General features: G+C 38.6%; 1 protein-coding gene across 1 annotated transcript in view; it reads right to left on the bottom strand.

Annotated features, from left to right (window-relative positions):
* LOC137173426 (NACHT, LRR and PYD domains-containing protein 12-like) overlaps positions 1–18,743 on the bottom strand; it is a 28,842-nt gene that overhangs the window by 6,765 nt on the left and 3,334 nt on the right. The window contains exons 5-17 of the mRNA XM_067578246.1: positions 18,088–18,207; positions 17,118–17,237; positions 15,491–15,684; positions 12,357–14,139; positions 10,556–10,729; positions 8,540–8,713; positions 7,499–7,672; positions 6,557–6,730; positions 3,566–3,739; positions 2,477–2,650; positions 1,955–2,131; positions 1,145–1,318; positions 151–324 (exon numbers count right to left, since the gene is read on the bottom strand). Coding sequence (XP_067434347.1) covers positions 151–324; positions 1,145–1,318; positions 1,955–2,131; positions 2,477–2,650; positions 3,566–3,739; positions 6,557–6,730; positions 7,499–7,672; positions 8,540–8,713; positions 10,556–10,729; positions 12,357–14,139; positions 15,491–15,684; positions 17,118–17,237; positions 18,088–18,207 — 3,786 coding nt within the window. The remainder of the gene's footprint in view (positions 1–150; positions 325–1,144; positions 1,319–1,954; positions 2,132–2,476; positions 2,651–3,565; positions 3,740–6,556; positions 6,731–7,498; positions 7,673–8,539; positions 8,714–10,555; positions 10,730–12,356; positions 14,140–15,490; positions 15,685–17,117; positions 17,238–18,087; positions 18,208–18,743) is intronic.

The raw sequence follows: 18,743 nt of genomic DNA, 5'->3' as shown, positions 1-18,743 counted from the left end.
AACCAAGTGGTCAGGAATTTGGACTGACAAACTTAAAAATATATTTTGGTGATTTATGGCAAACAAATGAATCAAATAAAATTTGTGGTTATGGATTTAAAGTGGGTAGAAATAAGATGTACAATATGAAAACACAGTCAGTGAGCTGACCTCAGACTCTCCAGTCTACAGTGTTGAATCTCCAGAAAATCACACAGCAGCTTCACTCCTGAATCTTGCAGCTTGTTGTTACTCAGTTCAAGCTCTCTCAGATGGGAGGGGTTAGACTTTAGAGCTGAGGCCAGAGGAGCACAGCTGATGTCTGACAAATTGCAGCCCCTCAAACTGAATAAAGAATAAATGATGTCATTTCAGAAGACAAAGTTCCTGCTCAAAATCATTCAATGGTTCATAATCTGTTCAGAGCTCAAGTAGATTTAGAATGTAGAAGTTTAGAAAATGAAAACTCCAAACACCTGAACCCAACAGGATGCAGGTTAAAAACTGTCAAATACAAATACTGAAAAAGAGCTCTCATTAATAATAATGACAACATGCTGCTACTTCAATAAACATAGTGACTTCACCTCTATACAAATCCATGTTGTGCAGCCATACACAAGTAAAAAACACTGAACAAACATTTATTTCATAGTCTTCTTAACATCCAAAAGTTTACTGAAATACCAACTATATATAAGTGTATATATTTATACCCCAGGCATTTACAATATTTCTATTTTATGGAATGATGAAGCCATAAAAATGATGTGATCTTCAGTTTTAATATTTCAGTCAATATAAACTTCACATATCATAAAGGTTTGGATCAAATAGATACTTTTTATTGTTTAATAATGGGGAAAACATTAATGTCTTTGTTTATATTTAAATTGACATGATAATTAAATTAAAGGTGACAATCAAATGTTTCAGACATTAGAGATGAATGCAACAGTGCAGCATTTCCATGTCATATTAAGGTTTTAAATCTGATACTCTGACACACTCAATGAACTAAACCACTGAAGAAGAAAATAGACTTTACTATTATCATGCTCAGTGTGGATCAACATAATATCAGCTTTATGTCTGCAGTTTAGTGTCACCACAACTTTCACATTATACTAATCTCAGCACAGAAGTTAAAACAATGGTGTCTAACCTTAGAGTCTCCAGCCTACAGTGTGGACTCTCTAGAAAATCACACAGCAGCTTCACTCCTGAATCCTGCAGCTTTTTGTCTTTCAGATCCAGCTCTCTCAGATGGGAGGGGTTGGACTTCAGAGCTGAGGCCAGAGAAGCACAGCTGGTCTCTGACAAACTGCTGTCACTCAATCTGAATAGAGAACAAATAATGTCACTTTGGAAGAAAATGTTCCTGTTTGAAATTGTTCAATGTTTCATAATCTGTTCAGAGCTGAAGAAGGTTTACAATGAAGAATTTTAGAAAATGGAAACTCTGTGCACCTGAACCATACAGAATGCAGATTAAAAACTCAAATACAAACAGTGAAAAGGAGCTTTCATTAATATTAGTGTCCACATGCTGCTACTTCAATAAAGATAAAATAAAATAAGTTCACCTCTTAAACCCTGCAGCTCCCCCAGTGACTTCATCTATACAAACTCACACTGTACAGCCAAACACAAGTAAAAAAAATATTAATATTTATTCCGGATTCTACTCAACATGCAAAAGTTTACAAAGATACCAAATATGTCAGGTTGGACTTTGGAGAAATGTGAATATATTGTGGAGTCCAAAAGTCTGAGACCACACTGAAAATATCTAATATTTTCACATAAACCTGGAAGTAATCAGAAAGTTTGAGGATTCAGAAACATTTAAAAACACAAGCCACTGAGAAGGTTGGAGGTTCACCAAAAAATACTAGATCTTTGCTTTGATATCAACTGCGTTTAAGACAATACTGCTGACAGCAGCCTCAACTGACTCCTTTTCTCTACTGACCTTAGAGTCTCTAGTCTACAGTGTGGACTCTCCTTAAGATCAGACAACAGCTTCACTCCTGAATCCTGCAGCTTGTTGTTGTCTCTCAGATCCAGCTCTCTCAGATGGGAGGGGTTGGACTTCAGAGCTGAGGCCACAGAAGCACAGCTGATCTCTGACAAACTGCAGGAACTCAATCTGATAAGAGAATAAATAAATTTGCTTTCACAAACAAAGCTCCTACTTGAAATCATTCTATATTTCATAATCTGCTCAGTGCTGGAGGTTTAGAATATATAAGCTTAGAAAATGGAAACTCCAACCACCTGAATCCAACTGATAACATTAAAACTAAGAATGTTTGAAAGTATATTTAAAAGTGTTAACTGTAGTTTAAAATTAAATATTTAAATAGTGTCGAAATATCTGAAACCAACATTTGAATGTCTAAAGGTGCAGGATATTTTACCTCATAAACATCATCACCACCATTTTCACATCATATTAATCTCAGCATAGAAGTTAAAAAAAACGGTGTGAGACCTCAGAGTCTCCATTCTACAGTGTGGACTCTCCAGAAAATCACACAGCAGCTTCACTCCTGAATCCTGAAGCTTGTTGTAGCACAGCTGCAGCTCTCTCAGATGGGAGGGGTTGGACCTAAGAGCTGAGGCCAGAGAAGCACAGCTGATCTCTGACAAACTGCAGTGACTCAATCTGAATAAGGAATAAATGTTGTAGATAAAATCCATTTAGTCAGATATGTTTTTCTTTTAAATGTATATTTCAACATTATGTCCTAATCAATGAGCTTTTCCTTAAAATAAGCAGATTGACTTTGTCATTGTGTTACTGTGGATCATCATAATGTCAGCCCTCTACAGACATCAGCCAAATGTCACAACAACATTCAGACATCTATTCATGTCAAAACTGATTAATAAATTAATTAGATGTGCACTGGGCACAGTGAGAAACATGTTCTACTAATCTCAAATGTAACCTAGAACCATCCTTTACAAATATGACTACAGTGCCTTATTTATATTCCTGTTTACTGGTGGTGCAACTACACAAAGTGAGATCATTTTCTGACAGGAAGCATTATGCACATGTTGAAGTGTAATATGTCATTGTTGACTGCTCAGACATGACTAAAGGAAATATGATTTGCTCTCTCTGTGTCTGTGTTCCTGTATGAGAGGTTTAAAGTGTGTGTGAGAGGGAGAGACTTTCTATTTAAGTTCCTGCAAAATAGTGTGTTCTAAATGTTTAACATGAAAGATATTCTTGAAAATGCATTGAACTTCTTGAAAATCTTTTTATTTGGTTATCAGTTTTGAGTGTCACATACTGAAACTAAAAACTAACCATATATTCTGAACATTTATTTGTTCTCACAGAAAATGATGTCCAATAATTCCACCAGCTTTCTTACAATTGATATAGATGCTTTTGATTATTGTCTGAATTCAAAGTGAAATAAAGTGCATTTGGACTGACAAACTTATAAAAATTATTTTTGTGATTTATGGAAAACAATTGAATCAAATAAAACTTGAAACTTCAGTTATGGATTTAAATTGGGTAAAAATAAGATGTACAAGAAGAGAACACAGGTAGTGAACTAACCTCAGAGTCTCCAGTCTGCCGTGCTTACTCTCCAGAAAATCACACAGCAGCTTCACTCCTGGGTCCTGCAGCTTGTTGTCACTCAGTTCAAGCTCTCTCAGATGGGAGGGGTTGGACTTCAGAGCTGAGGCCAGAGAACCACAGCTGATCTCTGACAAATTGCCCCAGTTCAATCTAAATAAAGAATAAATTCTGTCACATTAGAAGACAATGTTCCTGCTTGAAATCATTCAGTGTTTCATTATCTATAGCTGTAGAAGGTTTAGCATGTAGAAGTTGAGAAAATGGGAGCTCCAAACATGTGAACCCAACAGGATACAGGTTAAAAACTGTCAAATAGAAGCAGTGAAAAATAACTCTCATTAATATTAATGACAACATGCTGCTACTTCAATAAAGACATAGGGACTTCACCTCTTAAATTCTGCAGATCCAACAGTGACTCCATCTATACAAACTCATGTTGTGCAGCCAAACATAAGTGAAAAATACTGACATTTATTTCAGATTGTACTTAAGATCCAAAAGTTTGCAAAGATACCAAATACGCCAGGATAGATTTTGGAGGAAAGTGACATCTATAACATTTCTATTTTATGGAGTGATGAAGCCATAAAAATAACATGATCTTCAGTTTTAATATTTCAGTCAGTACAAACATTACATACCATCATAATGGTTTGGAACAAGCAGATACTGAATATATTTTATATTTTTTAATAATGTGTAAAACATGAATGTCCTTGTTTTTATTCCAACCACGAATGAAAACACACTGGACCACTGTTACACAATATTACAGAACACATATTGCTCTGTTCCCCATGCAGTTTTGGGACTCTGATCGCTGTTGTGTCCCAACTTACAGGCAGAAACTAAAATCTGCAAAGCCTGTGGATAAAACTGTGAGGAGATGGACCAATGAGTCAAAGCTGGAACTACATGTCTGCTTTGACTCCACTGATTGGAGTGTTTTTGAGGCTGCATCTACAGACCTGGACAAACTAAGTGACACTGTGACATCTTACATCAGCTTTTGTGAGGACATGTGCGCACGCACCAAAACTTGCTGAACCTTCAACTATGATAATTCCCGGTTCACAGCAAAACTTGGGCAGCTTTGTCAGGCCAAGGAGGAGGCCTGCAGGAGTGGGGACAGGACTTTGTACAATGAGGCCAGAAACACATTGACAAAGGAGATCAGAGTAGCAAAGAAGAGCTATGCTTTTCAGCAAATTAACCTGTGTCAGTGTAGAGAGGCCTGCAGGACATCAACAGCTACAAAAAACCTTTCACCCTGATGTCTGTGGTCATGAAGTCCTTTGAACGACTGGAGCTGACCCACCTGAAGGACATCACAGGCCCCCTGTTGGACACCCTGCAGTCTGCCAATCAGGCAAACAGGTCAGTGGATGAGTCAACATGGGACTGCACTACATCTTGCAACACCTCCACTCCCCAGGGACAGATGCAAGGATCCTGTTTGTGACCTTCAGCTCAACACCATCATCCAAGAAGTACTCCTCACCAAACTCACCCAGCTCACTGTGCCCGCCTCCACCTGCCAGTGGATCACAAACTTCCTGACAGATAGGAAGCAGCAGGTGAGGCTGGGGGAAATTACATCCGGCATGTGGACAGTCAGCGCTGGTGACCCTCAGGGATGTGTGTTCTCTCCACTGCTCTTCTCCCTCTACACCAACGAGTGCACCTCAGGAGACCCGTTTGTTCAACTCCTGAAATTTGCAGATGACACTATGGTCATCGGCATCATCCGAGATGGAGATGAGTCTTCATACAGATGGGAAGTTGAACAGCTAGCCTTGTGGTGTGGCCACAACAACTTGAAGCTGAACATGCTCAAAACTGTGGAGATAACAGTGGACGTCAGAAGGATCCCCTCATCACTGCCCCCCCTCACCATACTCAACAGCACTGTGTTGGCTGTGAACTCCCTCAGGTTTCTGGGTTCTTCAATCTCCCAGGACCTAAAGCAAGAGTCCAACATGAACACAGTCATCAAAAAGACCAAGCCGAGAATGTACTTCCTGCACCAGCTCAGGAAAGACAACCTGAGTCTGTTCTCTGCACTTCCATCACTGTCTGGTTTGGAATCAGCCACCAAACAGGGCAAGAACAGATAACAACGGACAGTCAGGTCTGCAGAAAAGATTATTGGTGCCGACCGGAAAATCACTGCAGACACCCTGGAAATAACCTGTTCCAAATTCTCCCCTCTGGTAGGCGCGACAGAACACTGTACACCAAAACCACTGGACACCGGCGCGACAGAACACTGTACACCAAAACCACTAGACACAGGAACAGTTCCTCCCCCGCCACTGTCACACTTATGAACAGTTAACTCACTGTGGCACTGTGCAACAACCCTGGAACGCTATAATACCCACTGCACCTATAAATTATACGTATCTATTTAGTCTAAAATACAAATATAATACAAGTACAAATACAAGTATGCCGTACATACCACTCACTACTGTATATCCTTTACCATCTAATATCTATCTCAACTCCCCTTGCACTCTTCACTTCCTGCTTACAATTCACAGAAATGGTTTCCTGAAGATTGTTGTGTTGTTATTTCTGAGCATTTCTGTAAGTATTTATTATTTCTGTAAGTACAGTAAGAGCCACTAAACACAAGACAAATTCCTTGTATGTGTAAACATGCTTGGTCATAAAAGATTATTCTGATTCTGATTCTGAAGATCAGATGTTTAAGACATTAGAAATGAATGCAACAGTGCAGCATTTCCTTTGTCATATGAAGTTTTTAAGTGTGCAGTTCAACATTACACTGACACAGTCAATGAACTAAGTGGAAGAAAATGAGGAAGAAAATAAGCTTTTACCATTAACATATCCAGTGTGGATCAACATAATATCATCTTTATGTCTGCAGTTTAGTGTCACCACAACTTTCACATCATATTAATCTCAGCACAGAAGTAAAAAACAGTGTCTGACCTCAGAGTCTTCAGTCTACAGTGTGGACTCTCCAGAAAGTCACACAGCAGCTTCATTCCTGAATCTTGCAGCTTGTTTCCACTAAGCTCCAGCTCTCTCATATGGGAAGGGTTGGACTTCAGAGCCGAGGCCAAAGAAGCACAGCTGACCTCTGACAAATTGCAGTAACTCAATCTGAATAAAGAATAAATGATGTCACATTAGAAGAAAAAGTTCTTGCTTGAAATCATTCAATGTTTAATAATCTGCTCTGAGCTGAAGAAGGTTTAGCATGTAGAAGTTTGGTAAATGGAAACCCCAAACACTTGAACCCAACAGGATGCAGATTTAAAAAAAAGTTCTCATCAATATTAATGACAACATGCTGCATGGGGCAGCTGTAGCTCAGAAGGTAGAGTGGGTCCTCCACAAATCAGAAGATCAGTGGTTCAATCCCTGGCTCCTCCACTCTGCATGTTGAAATGTCCTTGGGCAAAATACTGAACCCCAAATTGCTCACCGAAGGCTGTGCCATCAGTGTATGTGTGTGTGAATGTGGTATGTAAAGTGTTTTGATTGGTTGGAAGACTAAAAAGGTGCTATATAAATGCAGTCCATTTACTTCAATAAGGTTGTAGTGAGTTCACCTCTTAAACTCTACAGCTACACCAGTGACTCCATCTATAGACACTCTTGTTTTGCAGCCAAGTGAAAATCAATTGTTTAAGTAATGAGATATGAATGCATGAGGGCAGCATTTTCTTGTCATATTAAGATTTTAAATCTTCAGCTAAACATTGCTCTGACACACTCAATGAACTAAACCCCTGAAGAAGAAAATAGACTTTACTATTAACATACTCACTGGATCTACATAATATCATCTTATGTCTACAGTTTAGTGTCACCACAACTTTAACATCATATTCATCTCAACACACAAGTAAAAAAATGGTGCCTGACCTCAGAGTCTCCAGGCTACAGTGTGGACTCTCCAGAAAATCACACAGCAGCTTCACTCCCGAATCCTGCAGCTTGTTTCCACTCAGATACAGCTCTCTCAGATGGGAGGGGTTGGACTTCAGAGCTGAGGCCAGAGAAGCACAGCTGCTCTCTGACAAACTGCACCAATTCAAACTGAAATAAAAAATAAATGATGTCACTTTAGAAGGCAATGTCCCTGCTTGAAATCATTCAATGTTTCATAATCTATTCAGATTTGAAGAAGGTTTAGAATGTGAAAATTGAAAATGGAAAGTCCAAACACCTGAACTTAACTGGATGCAGATTAAAAACAAATACAATTACAGATTAATTACAGATTAAATACAAATACAGTGAAAAAGAGCTCTGATTGATATTAATGACAAAATGCTGCTACTTCAATAAAGACGTAGTGAGTTCACCTCTTAAACCCTGCAGCTCCCCCAGTGACTTCATCTATACAAACTTTATTTCAGACCCTTTTATTTCAGATTCTACTCAACATCCAAAAGTTTTCAAAGATACCAAATATGTCAGAATGGATTTTGGAGAAATATGAACATATTTATTCTACAGACATCTACAATGTTTCTATTTTATGGAATGATGAAGCCATAAAAATCATGTCATCTTTAGTTTTAATATTTCAGTCATAAATGTTTAGAACAAGCAGATACTGAATATATTTTTATTGTTTAATAATTGGGAAGACATGAATGTCTTTGTCTTTATTCATATTTACATAAAGTTCAATTTAAGGTGGAAAATCAACTGTTTAAGACATTTGAGATCAATGCACCAGTGCAGCATATTTCTGTTTTTTTTTTTTTGTTATATGAAGGTTTTTGATCTGCAGCTCTGACACAGTCAATGGATTAATCCACTGAAGAGGAAAATAGACTTTAACATTAAGATACTCAGTGTGGATTAACATAACAGCATCCTTGTGTCTGCAGTTTAGTGTCACAACAACTTTCACGTCATATTAATCTTAACACAGAGGTAAAAAAGGTATCTGACCTCAAAGTCTCTGTGCTACAGTGTGGATTCTCCAGAAAATCACACAGAAGCTTCACTCCTGAATCCTGCAGCTCGTTGATGCTTAAATCCAGCTCTCTCAGATGGGAAGGGTTGGACTTAAGAGCTGAGACCAGAGAGGGACAGCTGCTCTCTGAAAAACTGCACCAACTCAATCTGAATAAAGGATAAATGATGTCACTTTAGAAGATAAAGTTCTTGCTTGAAATCATTTAGTGTTTCACAATATGAAATCTCATCATCCAAATGTCACCACAACATTCAGACACATATTCATGCGCACTGATCACATTGAGAAACATGTTCTCCTAATCCTAAATCTAAGATAGAATCATCCATTACAAATATGCCTTCAGTGCCATATTTACGCTCCTGTTTACTGGTGGAGCAGCTATATAAAGTGACATTTTTTTCTGACTGGAAGCATCATGCACATGATTAAGTGTCACTTGTCATTGGTGGCAGCTCAGACACTACTAACAATACAAACTTCATTTGGAAATATGATTTGCTTTGTCTATGTGTGAGAGAGACTTCACATATACATTCCTGCAAAATAGTATGTTCTAAATGTTTAATATAAAAGACATTATTCCTGGAAATGCTATGAACTTGAACTTTTTTTCACTCGGTTCATAGAAGTGTGCTACACACATGTACAAAATTATAAGTATTGATTTGTTGTTACAGAGAAATGGAGTTAACATAACTGAGGTTCAGGAACAAGACCACACCCCTTTCACCTGTGTTTATCTATATAGACGTGCCTAACCCCTGCCCAACCTTTGACCCTCCTTTATCCCACCCTTCTATGCTCCTTCATCCCATCATTTACTTTGACTGACATCATATCATGAACCAGCACACAAGCCTCTCGGATATTTTCCATCCACTCCCCAGACACCCTCATATTTCACACAAAGTAAGACTGATCAGTTTGACCTCTCTCACCCTGTATTTTCCTCCAACCTAAAGTCATATCCAAGTCCTTTTGAACCCACCTAAAGCAATCCGACAAGGAATCTTAGACCAGTGGCTCCCAAAGTGGGTGCTGTAGTACCCAGATGTGCTGTGTTGACGGAGCAGGGGTGCCACAAGATTAATCATCATTGTTCATCTATCGTTTGCTTTTAACATTTCACCAAATTAAAAAAATCTGTAACATTTACATTAACTATATTTTATATTAGGTTTTAGAAAATAAAACAGAATTGAGCCACTTTGCGGTTGTGGGTTGTCATAGTAAGACAACAGGCTTTCAGACTTAGGAGTTCTGCAGGAGCTCAACAGTCAGAAAGAAAGCGAGCATCAGAGCAGCAATACAAAGATTTGAAATGGTGGACAGAGCACAACGAAATGCTGCTCTCACCTCATTATTTGAAGCTAACCTTGGGGGATGATGAAGCCAAACCTTGTTGAGATTTGCCCTCATTCTGAATCTTGCTCTCTGGATTCCTCAACATTCCAGATGCATCATGACCCCCATTCATCCTCTCCCACTCAACCCCTGTCAATTCTCTCCTTGACCCTCAATCATCCCACCACACACAACCCTCATTCAACTGTCAAACCAAATAAACTATTTTGGTGTGGTCTTGTTAGTAAATTGTCCAATAAACTGTACAGTTTTCTTACAAATTAAATAAAAGTCTGTTAGTGATTTGTGAAAAACAACTGAATAAAACTAAATTGGAAACTTATGTTATGGATTTGAATAATTAGGTAAATATACGCATCTCAACTCAAATGTATTTATAAAGCACACAAAAACAAAAACAGTTGTGACAGTTGTGCTGTACAATCAAGATAACAAAAGTCATAAACACAATAAAGACACAAAGACCAGTTTGACAGACAAAAAGACAATGAAATGGAACTCTCATACTGAGTTAGAAGCCAAGGAATTAACACTTGTTTCAAGACAAGTTTCAAATATAATTTTATATATATATATATATATATAAGATGTACAAGAGGAAAATAGTCAGGTGAACTGACCTCAGAGTCTCCAGTCTACAGTTTGGACTATCCAGTCCAGCAGATAGCAGTGTCACTCCCGAATCCTGCAGGCTGTTTTCACTCATATCCAGCTCTCTGAGATGGGAGGGGTTGGACTTCAGAGCTGAGGCCACAACTTCACAGTGAGTCTTCGAGAGTTGACATTTAACAAGTCTGTAATTACAGATAATATAACATTTAAAATATAATAACATCAAACATTTTTATCACAAAAACAGATTAACATTGGGCTTTAGCTCTGCTGGCAGAGCTGGTCAGCCATTATCACAAGGTTGGTGGTTGAAACCCGAGCTCTTCCTATCTACACATCAAAGTGTCTACACATGAAAATATAAGCCGCTAGTTGTGATTTACCCAGCAAATCAAGGTTCAGTTATTCAGTAATTCTTTTCTTTCTTTCTCATTTCTCCCCCTTTAATGGGATTCACTGTTATGGTTTAATCTTGCAGATGAAGGGAGAGAAAACCAAGCTGCATTTAAGCTTCTACAATGTCCACAATGTGTAGCAGTCACCCATTCTTGGGACTTGCTGTCATTTACCTGTTCCAAATTCATGTAGCTTAATGTCAAAATCCCTCTGAGTTAATTGGAGGGTTATTCAGATCACCTGTTGTGCAGGGGGTGGGGAGTGGCTGCCAAATAGTAATTGAGAGCAGCTGAGTGCATTCTCCTCTTGGCCAATCAGGGTATGACAACGCCTATTTTCTGGGGTTTATGAGAGGTGGGAAATTGCACACCCAGTTCACTCTGATCTTCCCTCAACTTACTGCAGACCTCATTTGAGCAAATATTGTTAGCCAGAAACTTTGGTCTGTTCAGGCCCTTTTGAGTCAGTTTCACATTTCTGAGTGAGCAGGATTGTGGTGCAGACTGCAAACTAAATGTAGTTTGAAAGTGAGTCTTTTAAACAAGCCACATATAGTCAACATGTTTTAACAGCATTTCAATGACTGTTTAAATTTACTATATTAGTTGAAATAGTTGAAATAAGGTGACTGAATGCTGTTGAGCCAAGATCCATATGCGACTACTAATTTACTCTGTTTGAACCTTGATGCCCTTTCAACTAAAATTTATACACTAGAAGACTTTGAAAGTACTTTTAAAAGACTCACACCATCTCACCTCTAAAAACAATGTGTTATAAGTCCCTGAGTTTAGTCACAGACTAAGAATTTGCAAAGACAGGATCTTACAGGGTCACTATTTGCAAGACTACAACTAAATTCATTTTGAGATTATATTCCCATCCTGCTCCTGGTGGAAATTTACAAGAGGAACAATGGAGCAGAAATAGAGGCAGGGTTTGGCTATAGCTGCCCTTGTGCGTGCAGTGGTTTGTTCTGAAAAACCATCCAAAAAGAAAATGTAACTCAATGAATTCATTCATTTATAGCTGAAGAACAACAACAACAACTGTGAAGAGAAACAAAAGACACTACATGCTGATTGTTCCTGTTAACTAATTTTCATTGAACATCTTTTTTTTAAGAAATAAAATTTTGGGGGGAAGGGTCAACATTTTTTTAGATCATATCAGCTAAGACAATCACATTTTAAAAGGTATCGCCCTGTACTGAAAAATGCTTTAAATTTCCAGGTTTTCCAGGATGTGTGGAAACGTATTTCAATAAGCAGGATTAACACTAATTTAAGAGAATTTTAAGAGTGTGTAATTTTTATTGTCTGCATGTGTGTAAAGTCTGTATTTTTACTGCAATACCGATGGCTTCAGATGAGAAGGCAGTTTTATAAAGTTGATAATCACATCTGGACTTACTGAGCCTTTCTGCAGTTTCTCACAGCTGGGATCAGTCTCAGTCGTCCCTCCTCTGATGTGTTGTACTTATTTAGGTCCAACTCATCCAAGACCTCCTCTGACATCTGCAACATGTAGGCCAGAGCTGAGCAGTGGATGTCAGAGAGTTCCTTCTCTGATCTGTTCTCTGACTTCAGGAACTCTTGGATCTCCTGATGTACTAAGCGGTCATTCATCTCCATCAGGCAGTGGAAGATGTTGATGCTTCTGTCAGGAGAGATGTTGATCTTCTTCTGCTTCAGCTTGTTGATGGCTTTCTGGATAATATCTGGACTGTTTTCTGTCTGACCCAGCAGGCCTAAGAGACTCTGACTGGACTTCAGAGAGAGGCCATGAAGGAAGCGAACAAACAGGTCCAGGTGGCCATTTTTACTTCCCAGAGATTTGTCCATGGCTCTACTCAGGAAGACATCCAGAGATGAGTAACTGTAGTTTTTTCCCAGGAAGTCCTGGAGTACCTCTGTCTTCCTGTTGGTGTAACAGTGGTACATGTAAACTGCAGCCAGAAACTCTTGAATGCTCAGATGAATGAAGCAGTAGACTGTTTTCTGGAAGATCACACTCTCTCTTTTGAAGATCTCTGTACAAACTCCTGATAACACAGATGCCTCTGTGACATCAAGACCACACTGCTCCAGGTCTTCTTGGTAGAACATGATGTTTCCTTTCTCCAGATGTTCAAATGCGAGCCTCCCCAGCTTCAGAAGAACTTCCCTGTCAGCCTCCGTCAGCTCCTGCGGACTCATCTCATGTCCCTCATCATACTTGTGCTTCTTTCTCTTTGTCTGAACCAGCAGGAAGTGTGAGTACATTTCAGTCAAGGTCTTGGGCAGCTCTCCTCTCTGGTCTGTAATCAACATGTGCTCCAGAACCATAGCAGTGATCCAGCAGAAGACTGGGATGTGACACATGATGTGGAGGCTCCTGGATGTCTTGATGTGTGAGATGATTCTGCTGGACAGCTCTTCATCACTGAATCTCCTCCTGAAGTACTCCTCCTTCTGAGCGTCAGTGAAGCCTCGTACTTCTGTTACCCTGTCAACACATGTTCGAGGGATCTGATTGGCTGCTGCAGGTCGGGATGTTATCCAGATGAGAGCCGAGGGAAGCAGCTTCCCCTTAATGAGGTTTGTCAACAGTACGTTGACTGATGACTTCTGTGAGACATCAGACATGACATTTCTGCTTTTGAAATCCAATGAGAGTCTGCTTTCATCCAGGCCGTCAAAGATGAACAAAACTTTACAGACAGTGAGCTTCTCTGCTGTGACCTTCTGTAATGTTGGATGGAAAACATGGATCAGCATGAGGAGACTGTACTGCTCATCTTTGATCAAGTTCAGCTCCCTGAAAGAAAGCAGAATCACCAGACTGACATCTTGGTTTTCCAAGCCCTCTGCCCAGTCCAGAGTGAACTTCTGCACTGAGAAGGTTTTTCCAACGCCAGCTACACCGTTCGTGAGAACGACTCTGATGTGTCTCTGTTGGTCGGGTAAGACTTTAAAGATGTCATGACATTTGATTGGAGTGTCATGGAGAGTCTTCATCTTGGAAGCTGTCTCAAGCTGCCTCACCTCATGTTGGGTATTGACATCTTCACTCTGTCCCTCTGTGATGTAGAGCTCAGTGTAGATTCTGTTGAGGAGGGTTTCACTTCCTGCTTCATCAGTTCCTTCAGTCACGCATTCACATCTCCTCCTCAGACTGATCTTATGTTCATCTAAAACCTCCTGCAGACCACTTTCTGCTGAAAGAGAGGACAAAATACAACATTAGACAAAGAAAATCTGCTTGGTCTATTCATTACCTACACAATAACTATTAATAATATTTAACTAATTAATAACAGAATAAAAAAGAAGTAAAGATTAAATATTTTTATTTGTGATACAGTGGAAACCGCTTATAGTGATCACAGTTACAGTGATCAACCTCTTAAATGGATACTGTATAATAATCTGGGGAAATTAACTCCCTGGATTAAATCTGAGGTTATAAATCTTGGTTTTATCTTAGATTCAGATCTAAACTTCAGGTCCCAAATTAACAATGTGATGAAAACTTTATTTTCACCTTAGAAACATAGCAAAAGTATGACCATTCATAAATCAAAAAGATGCTGAAAAACTGATTCATGCCTTCATTTCAAACCTACTTGATTACTGGCCTCCCGAAAAAAAACACTGAGAGACTTCAGCTCATTCAAAACTCTGCAGCTCGGCTTTTAAAAAAGAAACAAGAGGGGAATTCATTTGCCAGTTTTAGCTGCTCTGTACTGACTTCCTGTACCAAGGACCAAGCTACATTGCTTACTCCCTTGTTAACTATCTGCCTTCAAGAACACTGCGATCAACTGCTGCTGGTTTATTGGAGATTCACAAAAAACAGCCGAAATCGGGAATGCAGCCAGTCAATTATACCCCAAAACTATGGAACACACTACTGATAGATATCAGGGAAGCCAGCTTATGATGATGATGATGATGATGATTATTATTACTCATTATGTATTCTACTTTATGGGTGTGTATTGTGGTGTGTATTTTTAACCCCCACATGCCTCTAATGGGTTTTTTTGTTTTGTTTTGTTTTTTTCTGGGGCAGCTTCACACAGAAAAGACCCACAGTGCTGTGGGAAGACGATCTGGGGTAAACTGAAAGAGGTTTATCAAGACTGGCAGGGAGTCTGTGTCCGTTGGGAAAAAGGAGGTTCTGTTTGCTTATGGCTTCAGAGACCTAGGCGCCGACTTACAGATTGTGCACACATGGTGAAATACTGTCTGAGTATTCACTTATTAAGTGAATAAATTACCACCACTTAAGTATGTATTCTATGTATTGTATTTACTTTATTTTATCTTATTCTTATTTATTTTATCAAGTGGGTTTTATTTTCCATCTTATGTACATTTACATGTTTTTATGTTCATTTTATGTATTTTTTGATGTGAAGCATTTGGTGCATGTAAAAAAATTGAAAAGTGCTATAAAAATAAAGTTGTTATTATTATTATTATTATTATTATTATTATTATTATTGTTGTTGTTGTTGTTGTTGTTGTTGTTGTTGTTATTGTTGTTGTTGTTGTTATTACTTGTTCTGGATCTTTTTCTGCACTGGGGACAGGAGGAGTCTCCTGATGTAGCAGACTGGTTCCCGTATGAGGTGATGCACTGTCTGCAGAACCAGTGTCCACAGCTGGTAGAGACTGGATCCTTCAGGACATTCTGACACAAAGAACAGCAGGACAGCTGCTCCTTTATAGACACACCACTCCTCTTCCTCTTTCTGTGGAGATAAAAGGAAAATCACTCTAACTGATCAGAAAACAAAGTCCTCCAAAGCATGTTGCAGCAGCTGAAACCTAAAGACACAGTGAGGCAAAAATCTAACTATACTCATTAAAATCAGTTTATCCAGGAGCATGATTCACCTCCACCTGCTGTCATCCTCATTCCTCACTGCTTCAGAAGTTGAACTGACATCAAAATCAAATTAAAAAGAATCACAAACAAGCAAGCCAGTGACCTGTGAAACAATATGGAATAGTGATTGGTGGGTAAACTGGTCTGCACAGTTGCCGGTCATGTTTCAGTCTGTCTTCTTCATGGTATATCAACATGTAACAACATGTCTGTGCTGCTGCCTTGAGATGGCTGCAGGTATTTAATGTACTGCATGAGGTTTTCATACAGCATTTAGCACTTGTGGATAACAAATACTGTAAGAATCACCCATGCTAATATAGATAAATGCAGACTGCTTAATCTGTTATTTTTTCATGCCAATTTAAATGTATCTAATGGTTGAATGTGTTCAATTAAAATAGTTTATTTACATTTCAAGCTTTATTCTGTTATTGCAGCACATTTACTCAAGGTATGTAGCCTCCTCTTGTTAATAAAATAACAGATTGGCAGCAGAGTGACTTTGCGCCAAAACAGACATGGTTCAGTTCTCATTTGAATGTTGAAGGACCCATTTACCACCAAAATACCAACAACTAACTGGCTTTGCACTGCCTCATTTGAACCTCACACCTGTTTGTTTCCGCTTGTGCAGCGTGCGCTCTGTGCTAGGCACCAAAATATCACACAGACAGGCAAAGTGAATTTCAAGGTCAGAAAAATAACAGTCATAGTGCTGCTTGCGCTGGTCGTTGTCTCCATGAAAATAGGGTCCTTGGTCCTTCTCTGAAGTTGGAATATTTTTAGTTCTAGGGTCACTTTTAGCAAAATTCCTGGGAGTGATTATGAGCACTTGAGGAAAATGGGCCCAGGTAATACTGTGGCTTGTGGCTGTGCTTCCTGACCACAGTCTGGAGGCTTGTTAAAAGATTCAGCTCATAAGATAATGATATTACAGAAGTCTTTTTCATAAATGTTATTCAAATCTATTGATACTGCTTATTTTGACATTCGCAAGATAGGTTAAATGGAGCCATATTTTACTTTGAATTCCTGTTTTAGCAAACAGATACCTAAAAATGTTTTTGACTACTGAATATGATAAATAAATATGACTCAGTCATAACCCAGGATTTTCTGTTTCTTTTCAGTACAAATAATTGATAAGAGCTCCACTGTGAGATGGAGAATCTTGTACACAGGTGCATAAAATAAAATATCATTTGGTGAATTATTACCAAGGTAAATGTGACAATTTATCGTGATATTGACTTTAGGTGATATCGGCCAGCCCTAGCAGAAACAGTCTCTTACCTTAATTTTGAGGGTCCAGGTTCATTACTGAAGTAGGGAGGTTCATCTTTTGACAAGTCACTCTTCATAGACAGACAGCTGAATACTGGAGACACTGCTCTCTGTCTGTGGTACTGACCTCTGCGAACACAAAGATATGAATAATCATAACTTGAGTACAACAGTTTTCCTGAATTTGTTTTTTTAGCATAGAGCAGTTATATATTTTTTTTCAGTGTCTTTCATTCATTTCTGACTTCTTTGATGAAAAAGCCAATTTGGCCTCCAAAAGTTAAATGTTTGAATCAAGATGTTTTCACACAAAGAAATAAGAAGAAATGCTCCTTCTAACTGTCTTTCTGGGTTGAGATCGTCAACTGTTTTTCCTCTATCTTCCCTTGTTGCAAAGCTGCTGTACAGTATGTTTTTGTTAAGACACCTGCTTTTTGAGATGACTGATAGATGTCAGGGCAAGAACTTAAGCAGCAGAGGGGTCTTCAATTGTCAAAGGTCTTCAATCAACCAAAAACAGCTCATGTCACTCCACTTTTCATTACCCTCCACTGGCTCACTGTCACAGCTTGCATTAAGTTCAAGCCTACACAGCGGCCAATTGAACAGCACTGACCCCCTGAAACTCCCTTGTTCATGATTATGAACCTTCTCATTCACAGCAATCAGCCAATAAACAACAACTAGTCCTAACATCACTGCAGGGCAGGAAATCTCAATCCATTTTACTAAATCTACTGTGACTTGGATTATATATAATTCCTATGTTGCCTCTTTATACTTATATATGGAGTACATGTATATTGCAAATATGCAAATTCAACTTTTGAACACAGATGTATAAATACTTCATAGAAATGCACCAACACATCTACAACAATAGTTTTACTTTACAAAAAGGTGAAAAGGAGTATTTTTGTCTTCCTACTCATTGAATCATCTTCCATCAGGTCAGTTTACATTAGAAACAGTCTCTTACTTTGTGTCAGAGGGTCCAGGTTCACTACTGAAGTATGGAGGTTCATCTTTAGAAAAGTCACTCTTCATAGACAGACAGCTGGATACTGGAGACACTGCTCTCTGTCTGTGGTACTGACGTCTGCAAACACAAAGATATGAATAATCATACCACATGAACACAACAGTTCTGCTGTATGTTTGTGTTTTTGAGTACTGAGCAGTTATTTTTCTCCTTTTATTTTATTATCAAACTCTGATGAAGAGGTGTTTTTTAGTTTCTAAAAGTTAAATATATATTGTGTTGAAAAACAAAGAAAAAAACCTAAGGAAATGTCCTGTCTAACTGTTCCAATGGTTTAAGTCAGTTGAATTTCCTGATTTACAAGTTCCCTTGATACAAAGTGGCAGTATGTTTGTATTTGACACCAGTTTTTCCAGATAACCATCTCAGGGAGTGAAGAATGAAGAATTTCCCTTTGTGACAGTGCCACAATAGGGTGGATGACTTGTTTGTACAAATCAAATTTCCAACACAAATCATACAAAAAACACTGCACTGAGTCTTAACGTGATTTGAAAACCAGTTGTACAAGATAGATAATAAACTCAAAAGAGATTTTGTCATTTTCAGACTTTAACTTCAGAATATTCACTGTAAATTCAAAGTTTGGACAC

Source organism: Thunnus thynnus, chromosome 21 (assembly GCF_963924715.1).
Source record: "Thunnus thynnus chromosome 21, fThuThy2.1, whole genome shotgun sequence".
Taxonomy (NCBI): Eukaryota; Metazoa; Chordata; class Actinopteri; order Scombriformes; family Scombridae; genus Thunnus; species Thunnus thynnus.
This window is presented reverse-complemented; position numbering and strand designations above follow the sequence as displayed.